We start from the raw sequence: 18,082 nt of genomic DNA, 5'->3' as shown, positions 1-18,082 counted from the left end.
GAGATATACCAGATATATTTCATACATGTGAAAAAAAAATCCCTTTACCCTATTGCTTGAAAATAAACAAGAGATGAGATTACCATAGCTGTTTTCGCACTGCCTGGCCTTTGAGGGTTTCCACATTGAAATTATTTGTCTTGGCAGGCATAATGAAAAACACTACCACTGTGACGTCACTCTTATGCATCTAAGGAGGAATTAGAAAACACAGCAGTCACTATGGAAGGTAAAATAAAACATGCAACAGATGGACCTTAACCTTGAAAAAATAGTGTTTTAAAATATCTTTGGTTAAAAAAAGAATACTTAGTTATAATCACAGAGAAATTATACCCACTTTCCTGAGGCTTCTACAGAAAGTCAAGGGTAACTTTGGCTTTTAATTGAGATTTGTCAATTAATGATTTGAGAATTATTACATAAAATATTTTTACGGCCTCAGTCCTCTAAAACATAACAATTGCTATTGATATCACTGTGCTTTCCAGTGGTTAAAAAGTAATATAAATGTGAGCTAATATCACAAGACCAAAATTAGTTCTTTAAATTTCAGATTGGAAAGTTAATGAGGATTTAGTTTGGACTCATTCTTGTTTGTTGTTGTTTTTTTTTTCTAGTTTATTCTCATTGATTGGCACAAGTAGATGATTTATATTATTTAAATGTCTTGACTCTTGTGATGTTGCATTTTGAGGTTTTAGCCTTAAATTAAAATTAAAGGAACAAGCATGCATTCAGCCCTTTTGGTATAGCAGACACTCTGCTGTGTATTTTAAATGCATAATTTAAGCCAATCCTCATAATAACCCTGCACAATACATACAACTCTGCTTATCACACTAATGTTGAAAGAGAGGCATGAGAGGTTCAATATTTTGTCTGAGCTCCTATAACAGGCTGTTGGCAAAACTGGGATTCAAACTGGTGTTTTTTTGACTCTACAATCTGTGTTTTCTTTTCCTCCTTTCACAAATACCATTGGCCTAGCATTTCTCAAGGAAATGACATATCAAACAACTATGCGAATGAAAGCATGAACTCAATTAAAACCGTGAACATATGAATGCTCATGTGTTCTGGAAATGACTATCTCCTGAGTGTGACCACTTCTGCACATAATCTGTGGCCCCTGTGCTCTGGGGCCTGACATTCTATTCAAAAAATCCTAGAAGCCATAGAATAGGAAAGGTACTCCAGGACTAGCCAATGATATGTCAAAGAATAAATGTTCTGTATGGAAAGAGAATGAATGCCTCCTTTTAATTTCTCCAAGTATTATAATTATCTTTGATGTTTTGAATACTAGGAGGGGCTTTTTTTTCACATATAAAAGTAAAGTGATTATTTAACAAATGTATGGATAAATTGATTAATAACATCCCCAAACATGACACATATTTGACATAGTTATGGGTCCATCTATAAAGCTGTTGCATACATAGTAGGAATTATTATGAAATAATCTTATTCTAGCTCATTCTAGAATCATCTTTCTGGTCTTCAGTCCTGTGTTACAGACTTGGGTTTTTTTGGTGTATTGCTTCCCTATGAATGTGGTTTCAGTAAACCTTTTGGTATATTTAGTATAATGTCTGCTCTGAGGCAAGGATAAATCTACATCCAGAAATAAAAATTACACTGGAAAGTAATGCACAGTTTAGGAAAGCTTAGATTGTCTCAGTATCCCAGATTCCAATTCTACACTGGTCTCCTATATTTTACTGTTATTTATTCTATATTTTCATGTGAAAGGATTAGAGTATCAGCTAATAACTTTAATCACTAGCTCTGTCGTGGCACCATTTTCTGTGGTTGCTTCTGCTGGCACAGGTTTTATTGCTGGATTAGCTGGGCATTTATTTTAAGTCTCACCTTCTTGGGCAAAAAATGATGCCACATTATTGCGAGTGAGAACCTCCTTTCCCTTCCTTCATGTTTCTGTGTGCTGGGATATCTCCAAATTTTAGAGTATGAGACTCTCAGTCTTAAGGAGAAGATGTGGCTGGAGAATCAGGAGAGGTGTAAAGTTTGAGGGTATCTGCCTCAGTTTATGGAGGGTACCTGCTTGGATGTCAGCCTTGTGGTACCTGTTCCTCGGAAGGCCTGCTTCAGTTCGGGGAGGATGGGCATGACCAGAGCTGCTGTGGTGAGGTTACTAAGTCAACACCAAAGTTCAGTATTAGGAAGGCTATGGGTGCCTCACACCCATGCCACGTCTTCCATTACAGTCTTTGTTGTTCACCATTTGCTTGATTTCTCTCTACGTATCTTCAGTTGTTTGCAAACTCTCAGCATGGGGTGAGAAATATTATAATGTCATCTTAAAACATAGCACATATAATGTGATAAGCCTGTGGCTGTCTTAAAAAAAACAACCTGATAGTAGTTTAGCATGAAGAATATAATCAATGACTCTGTAACATCTTCCTATGTTGACAATAACTGCACTAGGGTGGATGAGGATTTAATAATATGGGGAACTGTTGAACCCCTGTATTGTATACTTGAAACCAGTATAAGATTGTATACCAATGATACTTAAACTAAAAAAAAAAACTTTCCCCAGCGGGGTAGAGGAATAACCTGACAAGATGTCAGATTACACAAATGAACAACGTGGCATTCCCAGTAAGTAAACTGAAAGACAGAAGCCATTTTTAGAGTAGAGTTGTCACTTTAAATCTTCAAAATCATACACTCTCAACATTCTTTACGAAGCCAGAAAGTTATTTGCTTCTCACCAAAGAAAGTTCTAGGAAGACACTGCATGGCGTTCTGGAGCATGCTTACCCTCAGCAGGAAATTTAGCCTGGATAAGGATTCTAGGAAGATGTCAGCTCCTTTGTTTGAAAATTCATACCTCCCAGCAATGAAAAGGAACAAAGTCTTTTCAAGATCAAAGTCCAAGTGACTAAAACAAAACAGAATATTTCATATTAAGTAAAGCAACAGCCACAAAATGTACACACAAATCCTGTTAAAGTACAAAGAGGTCTGGGAAAGATAAACATTTACTGTAACAATCCTGCTTTCTCTAACTATAGATCCCTAAAATCACACGCTAAGTTTTTTTTTAAATAAAGACAAGCATACCCATAGAAATGACCTCGGACAAAATCTTGAACCCTGGCCTTGTACATGGCATGTAGATTTTGAAATTCATGTACTGCTGAAAATTTCTTAACATTCAAGCCATTTGGAGTAATCACATCTAGAAAAGCAAAAAACAAAATCATTAAGGAAATTGTCTTTTGAGAGAGAGAGTACCACTGTAGAAACACAGTGTCTTTAAATCTGTAAAGGTCCATCAACAATTCTAGTTTCTGAATGTCATAGAACTGAAAATTCATAAAACCTCACAATAAATTGTTGAAATAGGAAATCAGGGAGTATGTGACTTAAGTAACATTGAGTGATAGGTAAAATGAAACAGTGTAATTGAAAGTAATGGTAATTCTTAGAGTTTTTATTTATTGATTGCTTCCTATTTACAGGGCAGTGATCTGAACATCTTAACAATGTAACCATTTAATCCTTGCAACAACCAAGGGCGTGCGTGCTGTTAAGTGCATATCAGAGGCATGACGCTGAGGCGCGGAGCTGTTAAGGAATCTGTCCAAGGACCTAAGGGTCAGTAGGACTTGAGTCCACGCAGCTTCCCTCTACATGATGTGTCCTTAACTGTGTTGTGCTCTAAAGTACCTCTTGTCATCTTATTTTAACCAAGTGAATGGGAAGTGTTCTGTGCGTTTGTAAAACTGGAAGGCAGCCCTTTATTTCTAATGTCCAGAAGATTTTTGTTGCTCAGGCAGAAAGATGATTTTTGCTTTCCCAGAACATTAGTTTGTGACAAGACTGTGACTCCTGAGTACAAGATGGGAAGTAACTACTGAATTGAATGCATGGGTTATTGCATTACAAAGGTAATTAAAAAAAAAGAGGCTATGTCAAAAAACTTCGCACATGGCAATGGAGATTTGAGCTCAAATGATAAGCTCATCATCATTTTGAAGGCTATTTTACAGTTAATGCACTGTTCCCTGACGTGGTTCCACACAATCAACCCAGGTCATTTCTTGTGAAAATAACAGCAGGGTTAGGGGTAGGGTTAACTGCTGATTTTTATGAGTGTTTTCTATGTAATCCACAGCAGAGTCAATTCTAGGTTGCCAGGGTTTCCTGCGAAAGCCCTCATATGAATTCCTAGATAAACAGCATAGCGTGATCAGGATAGGAGACAATCCTCTCATTTTCATAAACCATATGAAGTAAATTCGTTTTGCTGTCCCTGCTTTACAAATGAAGAAATTGGCTTGCAGAGAAATTAGACCCAAGGTCAAGTAACTATTAAGTAGGAGAGGTAAGCTTTAGAACCAAGGCACTGGGGTCTCCCCCCTTATCCACTGTGTCAAAAGATACAAAAGGCAAGAAAGTATATGAACACCAATTCATTATGACTTTAATTCTGCTAGAATTTTCTCACTGTTTCACAAACAATTAAAAATAAAAGATCTCAGTCTTGAAATTAACTATCATTTTAATAGCCTAAAGAGTTAGGTGTGTAAGGTCTTCTAATATCCATATTTATGGTAGAGAATAATTGCACATGTACAGGCCTGCATGCAGTGACACGCCGGTGAAGTTTAACAATCAGACAGGATTTATGTGTCATATTTGCCTATTTCTGTGGTGTAAATACTCCCACCATGACTGATTTCAAGCTACTGATGTGAATAAAGAGTTGAGAAGAGATGCACATTGCCACCATTATACAATATCCACTGTACAAATGCAACAGATTAAAAACCTAAGACTATAGCTCATTGTAAAAGTCAGTTAAATAATTAAGAAGTGGAAGAGATGCCTTTCCAGTATCTATTGATTTTGTTTTCAGTATAATATCTACTTGTAAGTATATGGAATTTAATTTTTCATAATATCTCTGGTTAGCAACTGACTTACAAATATCCTAAGATTTAATGTTTGGCTCTTGGGAGCCAGTATGAGCTAGTCCCAGCACACCATTCCATACAAGGCTCAAGACAATGTTTAAAAAATGTATTTATGTCTCATTGATAGGCATGAAATTATATGGGCACTCTTATGTACTGATACAATTAAAAGTGCAGTTTTGTCTCTCGAGTAAAAATATTTATATAGAACTTACCATTATTTTCAAGTTTCAAGGAATGTGTTGCATTCAGTTGTATTTGTAATTAGTGAAGTGATAATGTAGCCTTCTTTCCAATATTTAAACAAAATATCTCTTCAACATCAGAAATCATTTTAAATTGAATTTATGGTCAATAACTAGACTTTTGCCCATCAATATATAGTACTATTGTTAAAAATATCTGGTCCCATGTGAACTTTGGACCCAGGCAACATTTGCCTCTTGATTTCAAGCTACGTCTTCAGCATTGTACTGGTTATACTTTTAAGAGGGCAAGACTTCAAGAAAAAACAGACATATTAAGCATAGTCATGCTATATGATGATATTTTTCTTGAAAATGCTTTTGGAAAAAACTTTGTGTTTAAGGATCTGCTTTAAAAGCCCGTTGACCTTCATGAGGCACGAAGCATTCAGAGCCACCCCGATTCCATCAGCAGGCTGAGATGGAGCAGACTGCAGTGTTCGTAGTTCTGGTAGGACTTTGGGGGAAGGCAGTTTGTGGGTAACCAAAAATGGAGATTAGAGGTTGGGACAACCTAGACAGTGATCCATACAAAATAAAAAGCACAGATGTTTTCCAAACCTTTACAATGACCCAGTGATCTGAGTTCTTTCTATGTATTAACTCCTTTATCTGAAATTGTTGTAGTAATTGTAACTATTCCAGATAAGAGATAGTATTATCATTCCCATTATGCAGAGAAGGCACCAAGAGCTTAAGTAACTTCCCCTGTGTCACACCACTACTATCATACACTGATGAAAAGTTATTTTTGATGCTGAGTTCAGGCTGTTTGGCACAAAGCCCATACTTTTCACCACTGTCCTGTAGCTCTTTCCCTAAGAAAACAAGAATTTAAGAAAATAGTATATAGAGAGAGCAGGATCCAGTATATGATCTTGGAGAATGCCTTTCAAAGACAGAATAAAGTTGAAAAACTATTAGAAGCACTAGAAAAAGAATCATTGTTGAAGACTTAGAATGTACAGTGTCATGAAAAGTAGGGAAATATAGAGGAATTTACCATCTTTAAATTCCAGAGAATATTGCAGCACTAATTACAGTAGCCAAGATATGGAAGCAACCTAAGTGTCCATCAGTAGATGAATGGATAAAGAAGAGGTGGTACATATACACAATGGAACATTACTCGGTTATAAGAAGAAAACAAATCCTACCATTTGCAACAATGTGGATGGAACTAGGGGGAATTACGCTCAGTAAATAAGCCAGGCAGAGAAAGACAAGTACCAAATGATTTCACTCATTTGTGGAGTATAACAACAAAGCAAAACTGAAGGAACGAAACAGCAGCAGACTCAGACTCCGGACTAGTGGTTACCACAGGGAAGGGGCTGGAGAGGGTGGGGAGGGAGGGAGAAGGGGATTAAGGGGTATTATGATTAACACACATAATGTAGGCGGGTCATGGGGAAGACAGAACAGCACAGAGAAGACAAGTAGTGACTCTATAGCATCTTACTACGCAGATGGACAGTGACTACAGTGGGGGGTGGGATGGACTAAATAATACGGGTGAATGTGGTAAGCACATGTTGCTTATGTGAAACCTTCATAAAATTGTATATCAATGATACCTGAATAAATAAATAAGTACACAAATAAATAAATTCTAGAGAATGACAAGGAACATTTTTTAAAAATTATAGAATACTGAATTTGGTGATTTTTTTTAAAGGCAATTGGAGGCCAAGTATAGGAGTTCAGAAATCAGAGTTGAAGGACCTATAAGTGGAAGAAATATGTCTTCTAAGATATTTAGCAGCAAGAAGATGAGGTTGTGTAGACATTTGACAGGGTAGTATCCTCAAGAGCAATTTTTATTTTAGAATAGGAAAAAACAAAGCATGTTTGTAAGCACAGACAAGGATTCGGGAGGTAGGACACAAGGAAGATCCCAGAGAGAACTGAGCACGTTGGAGGAGTAACTAAGAGACGTGGGAGTGAGAATCCCAGCGAACCAAGACAGTACTTGGAAAGGCGGAAGAAGAGCATGGGATCTTTATGCTGACACCCCTCGAATTACTTAGATTCTTTTTTTTTTAAAATTATCTAGCTTCTTGAAATAGCTCCTCTCCACATTCACCTGGTACCTGAAAGAAAGATTGACAAGACCACAGGAACTAAGCAAGAGGATATATTAATTAAGATGACTTGGTTGCAAGTTACAGACCCAGCAGTAACACAATTTAAGTATACTACTTAACTTTAAGCATAGTACTAATACTGGCTTAAGTGTTAATAATGAGGAATTTATTAATAGGATGCTGGAGTGTCAATTGCAAATGCCGAACTGGGCCTCAGGAATTAGTTCAAGCCCTGGTCCAAATCACTGTAGAGACTCTACGTTTAGAGTCTTCTTTCTTCTTTTGGTCTGTTTCTGCTTCTCATTGTATCTCACTGAAGTTCAACCTTTTTTGTATTCTAAGCAACATAACAGGAAAACGGACCTCCCCAACAGCTTCAAAGCTAGCATTTCTATTACAGAGGAGGGTCTGCAATCATAGTCCTCTGTTTATAGGCTCCTTCCTATGGGGGAAGCATTGTGATTGGCTGGGCTTATGCCAGGTGACCACCTCTGGACCAATCAGCTGTGGCCAGGTGATAGGGGCATGTTTTATGGACATGCCTTTTGGCACTGGGACCTCTGGATGAGTCTGGGGATAGTTCTCAGAAAAGCTTTGCAAGGTCTGCGGAGAACAGTTCTACTAAATAGAACCAATGAGGCAATGTCGTAAGATGTGGAAGTCAGAAAGTCTCACAGATTTCTGGTATTTTCTGAACTTTCATTTTCTGAAAATAGAAAAATCGACTCGGCTTGTTTACACAGCAAACCATTGTGACAACCTAGCTCATACCCAGGGCAGAGACCTGTTTCGAGCACTGCCTATTTATTCAACAAACACAGACTGAACCATGCTATGTTCCAGATAGAGCTTCATGTTGGTTTTACTGCAAACGGACTGAAATTGAGAAAAAAAATATGTGTAAAGATTTGCGTGGTAATAGTGAATGCAATTTTTTCTAATATTTTTTTATGCTTTTGTATTCAAAACTAAAATTTCATAACTTAATGTCATCGGGAACTGAAAGATTGAGGAAAAACTCGGGGATAAAAATTACCAGGCTTTCTCTTCAACATATGTTCTGCCTCCATTGCTGTTATTTCAGACACTGTGGTGAACACATGGGCGCAGTGGACCGAAGCTCGTTCCATGCAATACCGATGGTAAATCTGCCTCTCCCCGGCCTCTTTGTCTATGTTAAACTGTTAACACAAGAAAAAACACATACATATTTGCTTATGCTGAGCCTCCTATACCAGCAAATAAAATCACATACTCCTCATATATTGTTTATCCTCAAAGCTGTATGAAATTTTATGACCACAGAAAGATAATAATACATTTTTATTAAACCCATTGTTAAAATGCATAGCTACTTAAGGATTAAAAAGTATTTTTTTGCCTCGTTTCTGCTTCCAAACTGCTATCTATCCCCTTCAGTAAATGATAATTCCACTTTGCTATAATCAGATAGAATTCTTGATTTTGCTTATTTTAATTATGTTTACTTATCTTACATTCTATAAATATTGAGCTCATTCCTTTCCCCGTAAACAATGAAACAAAGCTGACATTAAACTCGATACAGAAAACAAGGACAATTATTATCATCCTTAATTCACTGAAAGGGAACCAAAGAGAAAAGCCAAATGCTTTTCTCTGACAAGAAAAGGCAAATGCTTTCCCATGGTTATATAACTCCTACTACTATATAATTTCAGTTTCAGTGTACAGTTACTTTAATTAGATGGTGGGCTGGATTGCATAATCATCCATTATTCTGAGTATCTCAACTTAAAAAAAAAAGCCACATCCCAACAGTTACTTACATAATTGGCAACGGTTATGGGCTTTTTCCATTTTACTTAGTTACCGAATGCTATGTCTCGTACAGCTGCATGTGAAATTAGCAGTATTTAAGAGAAAAAAGTATGTAAAATTTCTGGCATTCTATTAGCAGGATGCTTTTCATAACAAAGATGATTCAAAGCTCAGCACCATGCCTCAGGTCCTTTTGTCAGCTAGATATCTATTTAATGCCCACAGACCATGGAGACACATGTTTTGTTTTCATTTTACAGAGGGGGAAAATAGAAACTTTCAGAGGTTAAGAAACTTGCCCAAGGTTATGATCTTTTTACGTATCTTAGCAGAGCCCTAAATTATTCCACATCAGTCTGATGCCCAGCTTGTATCCTCGCTTGCTTTTATAGCTTTTAGACTCCTACTCAATCAACAAGTTAATCAATCCTAGTACTTAATGCATCATACAGAGGAAAATACTAAAAAAGGCTCATTAGATGATTCTAAAGATTACAAGGACATTCCTAGAGCATTCTTTCTTGACTGTAATATGTGCAACCATCTCTTGAAAATGTGTAAATCAGGGCTCTATGTGGCATCCTTGAATCAGCAGAAGTTTTCTTAAAAGTTCTATATGGCTGGTCTCACTCATTCAAAGAAGTCTCTCATTCACCCAGCAGTTGTTAAGTAATTTATGTGTTTCTGTTGCCTTCAAAGAACTTGTAAATTAGTAAGAAAATAGATAAAATTTAGGCAGAAATGAGTAAGTGCCGGAGTAAGATATAGGATCAGAGTGGGCTGATTCACCCTGGCTGAAGATAAGGAAAAGTATCTCCTACTATCTAAGTGTACATACTGTCAGTATCACCTCTAGTATAAGATTTTCAAGGGCAAGGATCATGACTTAGTGATTTTTGTATCCCCAAGTTGATTGGATAAATAAAATGGCATTTGAAAGGGAGCATGAAAATTTAATTTGGGGAAAGATAATTTTGGATTGAAAAATTAGCTGCCCTAAAAAACAAGCACATGAACTCAAATGTCATATGCAGAAAATAGCAGGACATCTGATGTGGCTGTAGTATTGGGTGTAGAATGTAGGAGACATAATAAGGCCAGATCCTCAAAATCCCTGCAGACGAGGCTAGGAAGTGAGCCTTTGTCCTGTGCACAGCGGCACACACTGACGGGGCTTGATGAGAGGTATGGTAAATACATAGCCTATGCTATTATCTGTTATTAGTGGTGTGATGGTTGTTGTAGAGAATAATAACATTTCATATTTGAGCTTCTGCTTACTGGACATTTGGAGGTGAAATGGGATTTCTAAGTGAGTAAACCAAGGATGCCAAGACACAGGGCAAGGATAGCAGGGACCTGGCCGTCCTATGGGAGGGCTTCATGTGCACAGGCCCACGTGCATGCTTCCGCTCTTCCATGGTCCCAGGAGGTCCCTGACCATTTAGGCTTCTGGGATGCATGGCCACACATCTGGCTTTTAGGCCTCTGAGTATGCATGGCCAGACCTGTGACTTCACAGCAACCTTATGTGTTTATTCATGTTATCCACTTCTCATGTGTTTATGATAGTATGTGTGAATCTCTGTCTGACAGGATAGTACAGAGAAGACAAGTAGTGACTCTGTGACATCTTACTATTCTGATGGACAGTGATGGCAATGGGGTGGGACTGATAACATGGGTGAATGTAGTAACCACAATGTTGCTCATGTGAAACCTTCATAAGATTGTATATACATGATACCTGAATTTAAAAAAAAATCTCTGTCTGATAATTCCAGCATCTAGGACATATCTGCACCAGGTTTTGACAATGGATCATATTTTCCTACATTGCCATGTATTTCATTAACTTCTATTGAATGTTGGATCATGTATATAAAAGAGCAAAGAATAAGGTAAAGCATATATTAACCAGTAAAGCACAGTCCAGTGATTGAGGAGGGTACCCTCAAAACTGAAGTTGACTATCTCAGAACTTGGTCAGAGGAAAGAGTCAAAATCCATCCAATAGTTGTCTATGGCTTTGTTCAACATTTGCTAAGCCTAAACAACACTGTCCTTACATTTCCATGCAGGAAATCCTGTTCTATCAAAAAAAAAAAAAAAGAGAGAGAGAGATGCCAAAATATAAGAAAACTAATGGACTTTTTTTTAAGCCTTAGTTATCTAGCCATTACACTTGAGGGGAAAATTGACCCATTGAAACATATTCTTGGAGAGTCTCAGATAATTCATATGCTGACTGAAAATAGTTGCAATGTGATTTTAGTTAATAAATTTAACTAAACATTTAAACCAGCATCCAGGTTTTGGTGAATCAGCTATTAACAAGAAATGTTTTCAGTTACAAATTAATACTTGAATAAGAAATTGTTCCAATCTTCCTGCTTTTACAAATTGAATACTTTGATTCGTGCTCTCATTTTCCCTGCATGTTTATTTAACTGAGTCAGAGCTGAGGCTGGGTCCTGCATCAAAGACTAAATTATGACTCATTTCTTCTCTTGAACTTTTAAAAACTCATGCTTGTAATTTGGTATTTTTATGTGTCACCCAAATTCTAAACCTTCTGGGAGCATAGAGGCGAGGGTCTATTGTAAAACATGATTATGGGAGTTTTTCGCTGTGAAAAATGGTTATAAGTTTAATTCAACATTTAAGTCCTTAACTACCTGTTATCTGTTAATCACTCTACTGGGCAGGACACTTTACTACAAAGATGGGCTGGGATCTGACTAAGCTTACGTATTTCAACCAGTGAGGGGCCCTGCAATGGGGAGATACATAATCCCATTTAAAAATAGAATGATATCCCTACTGGCCTTATAACAAAAGAATAAGGTTGTATTATATAATTATATTCTCTAATGCATTTGTTCCTTAAAAACATCTGATGAATATTCATCAGATATTATGAGTTGTTTTCATTCATTGTTACCATATAATGCTCTTAAGTATTCTTAATATTCAATAGACCTTCTCTAATACAGTGTTCCATAAAAATCAAAGTTCGCTCTTCTCCAGGGAAGAGGGTTGGTGAGCTTCTCACAGATCACTGGTTCGCCCTTATTAGTCGACTGTTATCTTACACCATTAGGAAATCTCCCTGATCTCCTGTCTTTCCAATTCATTGATGGCTTTACTTTAAATGTACATCTTATGTTTGCAGTGTGACCTTTAGGGAAGTTCTCATTAGGACCACTCATTGATTTGCAAATGTTAAAGTCTGTCAAAAAGAACTTGCCTACACTAAAGGTGTCTTGGAGACAGTAGTCTGACTTTACACTGTCATTATCTGGGGATGATGCATGTATTACAAACTCACAATCACACAGGCACCCACTCTGTTTCACAGAATCCTAGGACTTTTTAAACTGGAGAAGTCTTTAGAAACCAACTTTCCAACTTTCTAATTTTCCTGATATTGACACAGAACCCTAAAATGCTCAGTTGATTTGTTTGGCAACATAGATACGAAATCTGTCTAACTCCTGATTTTATGGCACTCAAATGCTTTGTTGATATTATTGCTAGGAGGATATAGAAACATACCTTTGTTAATCTGATTTAACTGATGGAAAATGGAAGAAAGAAGTCAAAACTTTGGGTCGTAGAATTGGGTAGCCTTGTAAAATGAGCAGACCCAGCTGTCCGTCACTAAGCACCCTGCTTTGAATAACTGTCTGACTCGAGCGCCACAAAAACTTTACCTACGCATTGCAGAGTTCCAGGAGAAATCTGACCTTTTGTTCACTTGGAGAGCAAGTTGTATAGAAACCTAGAATCCCTGTTGTGTACCTGCCCTCAGAGCTGTGTGTGAATCCAGGGTCTCACAGCATTTCCAAAGCTTCAGAATAGACAGAAGTCCAGCCTTGCATTTACACAGTGTCCTACTCCTACCACGCCTCTTTCTATCTTGTATCTATTCGTCCAAAGCAGGCAGGCATCCGGCCTGTCACCACTACACTCAACTGCACTCTGAACAGAGTTAAACTATACAAGCTCCCTGTCACCTCAGGGGAAGCTTGTCATGAATATTCACTAGTTAAAAGGGCATTTCTGCCATCTGGCTGGCAGATGAAATGTAAAGATCAATACTCCCCAACCTTCAGCTTCAAGGATTGGAAAGAAAAGCGGTAAGGGGAAGAAGGAAGGAATATTTACCTTATCAAGATGGTTATAGAAATCAATGTTTGCTGCACAGAGATACCTCCCAAGCAGTGTGGCGTGGGTGGTGAATATTGTAGCAATAGGAAGTTTCCGAGCTCGGGAAAGGATCAGTCCAGTTCCAGATTGCCATTCATGGAACTGGGCAATGACATGCTTCCCGTCGGCAAGATCTGTCACCTACATTAGAAAAGAAGCATTTAGAAAAGTTGTTGGTGAAGCTAGATCTTGCTCATGGCCCAGAGCACAAAGTTAACATGACTGTAAATTTTAGCATAATTTAAAGGGATCTAAATATGAAGCATGCAAGTTTAGCAATGACAAGTGTTTTATCGGATTTAGTGGTATGCTCATAAAGCCCATATATTTTTATGGCATAATCTTCCCTACCAGTAATGGATCACATTTATTTTTGTATCAACAGAGGGATCTCATAAAATAAATGCACACTAGGCACTCAGTAAATATTTACTGCATGGCTGAATGAATAACAGCAGTGATATCCTTGCAGATATCATTAAACAGCTGAATCAGCTGGGGCTACCCACTCAGAAACTTCCTTTTAAATAAACAATAAACAATTTGTGTTTAAGTCCATCTTAGTAGTATTTTCTGTTCCTTGAGGTCAAAAGCATTTTAACTGATCAATTATTTTAAGAATATGAAACTGGGGGTGGGAGAAAAGGCTAATAACTTAGAATCAAATTGTAATGTAGTAACACTGAGGACCCAGGTCTAATTCTAGGTCTAACTCCAGGTCTAATTCTAAAATGAAGGAAAGCATCAGTTTCATCACTTTAAAGTTACCTTCTTTCACCCTTTACAAAAAATTAGTATTTACATTCCACTCCACTTACGACTATTTCTTTAATGGAGCAGTAGGCCCTGATGGTGCAAAACACCTGACTCAAGACGCTGGAGCAGAGAATTGAGAACCTCAGACAGTGGTTCTCACTCTCAGCGTACATCAGAATCACCCAGAAGGCTTGCCAAGCACTGATGTCTGGGTCCCATCCCTAGATAATCTATTCAGTAATTCTGGGAAGGGGGCAAGAATTTGCTTTTCTTACAAGTTTGCAGGCAATGCTGCTACTAGGGGTCCATGGAAATAGTCTTCGGGGGCCATGGACTTAGGCTAAGGCCTTTGGTTTTTAAAGTACCTGCTCTTCAAAAAGTTCCGCACATCTATTTCCCATTGTACAGATCAGTAGCAGCAAAGGGGAGGCTATAGGAACAGGGCTTGCCCGGCAGCCTTAGGATTTTCCCAATTTCTCTACCCTTTGAATCGAAGACAATCTCTGTTTCCCAAACTATTTTATTTTAGAGAAAACAGAGGCTCTCCCTTTCTTGCTTCTCTCCCCTCTATTTCCCTTTAACAGAAGGGATGAGAGCAGATGGATGGACGGGGCACACACACGCACAGAGGCTGGCCTCAGCCCTGGGGACAGTGGCTCCAGGAGGCAGTTTGCAGAGGAAGAGTTGGTTCCAAGAACTGACGCTAAACAAGAGGCACATTGCCATCAGTCCAGGTCCGTCGGCACCCTCACCCTGCTTTTCCTATTCTGTCACCAACACAAAGCAATGATACTGCCCCCCCACCCGACCTCCCCTTCACTTCATGGCAGCCCTGTATGGCTGTTGGAATATGACTCCATCAGCAATAAAAACTGGTCAAGGGGACACACTCTCAACACAAAGATCTGTGATGTGTCCTTAGACCACACCCCCACTTTGCTAGTTATGCTCTTTCTTCACCATCTGACTTTTTTCAAGCCAGCCATGGTCACCTTGAGGTAATGCAAGGAATGCAAAGAAATCCTACTGCTTTGTTTTAAGGATTGAAGAGAGTGCAAGTTTGGCTCACTTGATTTCTAATGCTCTTGCTTTTTTACATCTGTAGGATATTTCACTGCTACAGAATCCTTACCAACTGCTGAGATCACGTCATCCCTTAGCAAATGATGAAAACACCTAAAAGCCACAGCAGTTGCACAAGTACTTTGCATAAACCAAACCAAATGTTTGAAGCTATTTCTTACTCCCTTGATTCTAGAGTTCATGTACATAATGCATGCTGTATAATACTTTTTTCTGGCATATACATTGAGTATTTAGCAGGCAATATAATTGGGTGTTATACAAGTCATTTGATTTAAATCTGACATAAGGTAAATCTGAATAAGCATTATTATTACCCTGTTCCAAAGGCTGGTTGGAGGAATGCTGAACATTTTCCCAGATTCCTTTGAAATGTATTAGGACAATAAAAAGGGCCTCATCTCAGAATTTCTTAATTTAAAGATGAGTGGGTGATCACTGGGCACAGCGTGCAACTGTGCTCCTTCTCTGTTACAGGACTACACAGTAAACTGTACCTCTTTTAAGAACCAGGCAGTTAAAGATCCAAATATCAGCATATCATTGGCTTCTCGGTCGTGATAAGGGATGCCGACACTGCATGCTTCCCAGAGGTCACCCTTCCACCTGTCCAGGTTCCAAGCCGAAGAGCCTATGTCAAAGAGCACCACATAAGGACTCCCTTCTATCAGCCATCTTCCAAAGTGCACCTGCCATGTGAAGAACACACAGCCACGTAGAAATACTAGGCAATGCAAGGGAGGGAAATGCACTTGCGCTTAGAGGATGTAAACTTCATTTAGAGCTCAGCAGATTACCCAAACTCTGTAGGAAACCGTAGTGATAACACAGCATCTGCTCTTCAAGCCTAACAATGGGATGGGCTTGCAGCCATTTGTCTTGAATATCCAAGTTCTTTGCTCTTCATTAAATTTGGTCTATTGAAAATGAGGTATGTGGATAATGTAATCTCTGTCTTTCTGTCACTCCTTACCCTCCTGTGACCTTGAACTCATGGTTTTAAGATTTAATATTATGGTCCACATTTTTATGACAAGTCATAGGATGAATGGCTATATATCTTCTACAACTTGTAGTTGGATATAATGTCTACTATGCCACTTTATGCAGCAGGACTTAACAATATTTCCTGCTGGAAAAACATTGTTTCTGTAGACAAATGTGCATGATTTCTCTTATTCCTCCTATCAAAATAAATGGCACAAAGTATTTCCCAGTATGATTGCTACCAGAGGTCTTAACTAAATATATTGCACAAGATACTCTATCTGTGATCTAGCAGCTCAAAGTCTAATTCTATTATCTTCTTCGAATTGACTTTTTTATTTCAAAATGTTTTACCTTGTGCTATTTTTAATGCATTATCCATCTCAAAATTTTTCCAATTGTATTTATACAGTAACTTGCATATTCTAACATCTCTTTTGGTCTCTATTTTTCTATAGTGATTAACTAATTCTTTTGTCTTGATTTTTATTTTATATTTATTCTTCTTTTGCATGGTATGCAAGAGCCATAAATGACTTCAAACCCTTCTTGGAAATTGGTAGAAACTAAGAGCTTCTCTCACTGGGAAGCCAGGCCACCCTAGTAAATTGAATGTATCTACATTGTTTAGTTTGGACCCTTCTGACTCCACCCAAGGCTGAACTTTGCAGAGCTTGGAAGCCCATCTCATCACTGTCTCTTTCCTTGAGACTCAAGAATGAACAATGATGTCTTTTTCCCATCCATGCCTTGGCCAGCTTTGAAATACCCTCATTACGTGTCAATTGCTTCCATTGTAATTTGGCACTCTTTCTTTTTCCAACTGAGTTTTCCTGAACCCCAAACAACTTTTCAATTGTCTGCTCTTTGGGCATTCATTGGTTTATGTATTCATTCAATGAAGAGGTATTGATTACCTAATATGTGACATATAAACAATGAGCTAAGATCATACAGAACTGTTAAGTACAGAGAATATAAGTTAGCCTGTCTTGACCACCAGTGAGCTCCTACCTGTGACATGGAAATATCTTTACATCAGAAATCCATTCAGAATCTTGAGAACAGTCAGTTCCAATTATGTTTTCTATCTCTCTCTTCTTTTGCAAGAGCCTTAAATGCAAGCCCCATGTAATATCTCACTTATTTCTTCCCTGTAATACAACATCCCAGTTCTCTATGCTACCCTTATTATGATATATTTCTCTGGTAATATTTCCTTTTAAATTAAGTATTCTGCACCATAAACTTTGCATGTACCTCCTGGACACCACTACCCACATGGACATCTCAGTGAGGGCTTCTTCTATACCCAGAAACTATATTCCTGGAGTATGAAGGAAACTTCATATTTTTAAAATTACCCTGAAACTTTTAAAGCCTTATTCTTCATTTATATATAAGACATCATTGAAATTTACATTATCCAAATATGTTACCTTTCCTGTTCTAAAAATCACCTGGTTGCATTTCCACCTTACTCTGGGAAACTTCAAAATGGAGTTTTTTAATCCTACACACTTAGCTCATAGTTATTTGACCTATTGACTTTGAAGGACTTCGTGTCTACTGCATTTCAGCCACCCACCCAAGCCTATAGCTACATTCTTATCCTTGTCAAAACCCAGACTGCTCCTCCTCTGAAATATTCAGGATTCACATTCTAGCACTTGACCACAACTTCTGTACTTTCACTTCCCTCCCTCTGTTTTCCCAGCATGTGTGTTTTCTTCTTAATCTTCAAGGCCTCCAGTTCAAGAACCTTCCGTTATTCTCCTACATCATTAGCTCCTTTCTGGCTTAGCTTCCTTTCCTATCCATTTCAGGCAGAACTGTCCCCCAGCCTGACCATTCATTCAGTCAACTGCACATTTATTTCCAACACTAGTATTGGAACACTTGCCCCATTGCACAAATGCCAAAATTATACAACATCAAATCTCCAGCTATCCAACTT

The 18,082-nt window shown here is 38.0% G+C and overlaps 1 protein-coding gene across 3 annotated transcripts in view; it reads right to left on the bottom strand.

Moving 5' to 3' along the window:
- The window catches only part of GYS2 (glycogen synthase 2), a 44,989-nt gene that overhangs the window by 17,547 nt on the left and 9,360 nt on the right, over window positions 1–18,082 (bottom strand). For all 3 annotated transcript variants that reach the window (XM_017662317.3, XM_017662318.3, XM_037020394.2), the window contains 6 exons: window positions 15,636–15,827; window positions 13,258–13,440; window positions 8,324–8,468; window positions 3,097–3,214; window positions 2,794–2,914; window positions 84–190 (listed from right to left, as the gene is read on the bottom strand). In XM_017662317.3, the coding sequence (XP_017517806.1) occupies window positions 84–190; window positions 2,794–2,914; window positions 3,097–3,214; window positions 8,324–8,468; window positions 13,258–13,440; window positions 15,636–15,827 (866 nt within the window). The remainder of the gene's footprint in view (window positions 1–83; window positions 191–2,793; window positions 2,915–3,096; window positions 3,215–8,323; window positions 8,469–13,257; window positions 13,441–15,635; window positions 15,828–18,082) is intronic.

This window comes from Manis javanica, chromosome 15, assembly GCF_040802235.1.
Source record: "Manis javanica isolate MJ-LG chromosome 15, MJ_LKY, whole genome shotgun sequence".
Lineage (NCBI taxonomy): Eukaryota > Metazoa > Chordata > Mammalia > Pholidota > Manidae > Manis > Manis javanica.
This window is presented reverse-complemented; position numbering and strand designations above follow the sequence as displayed.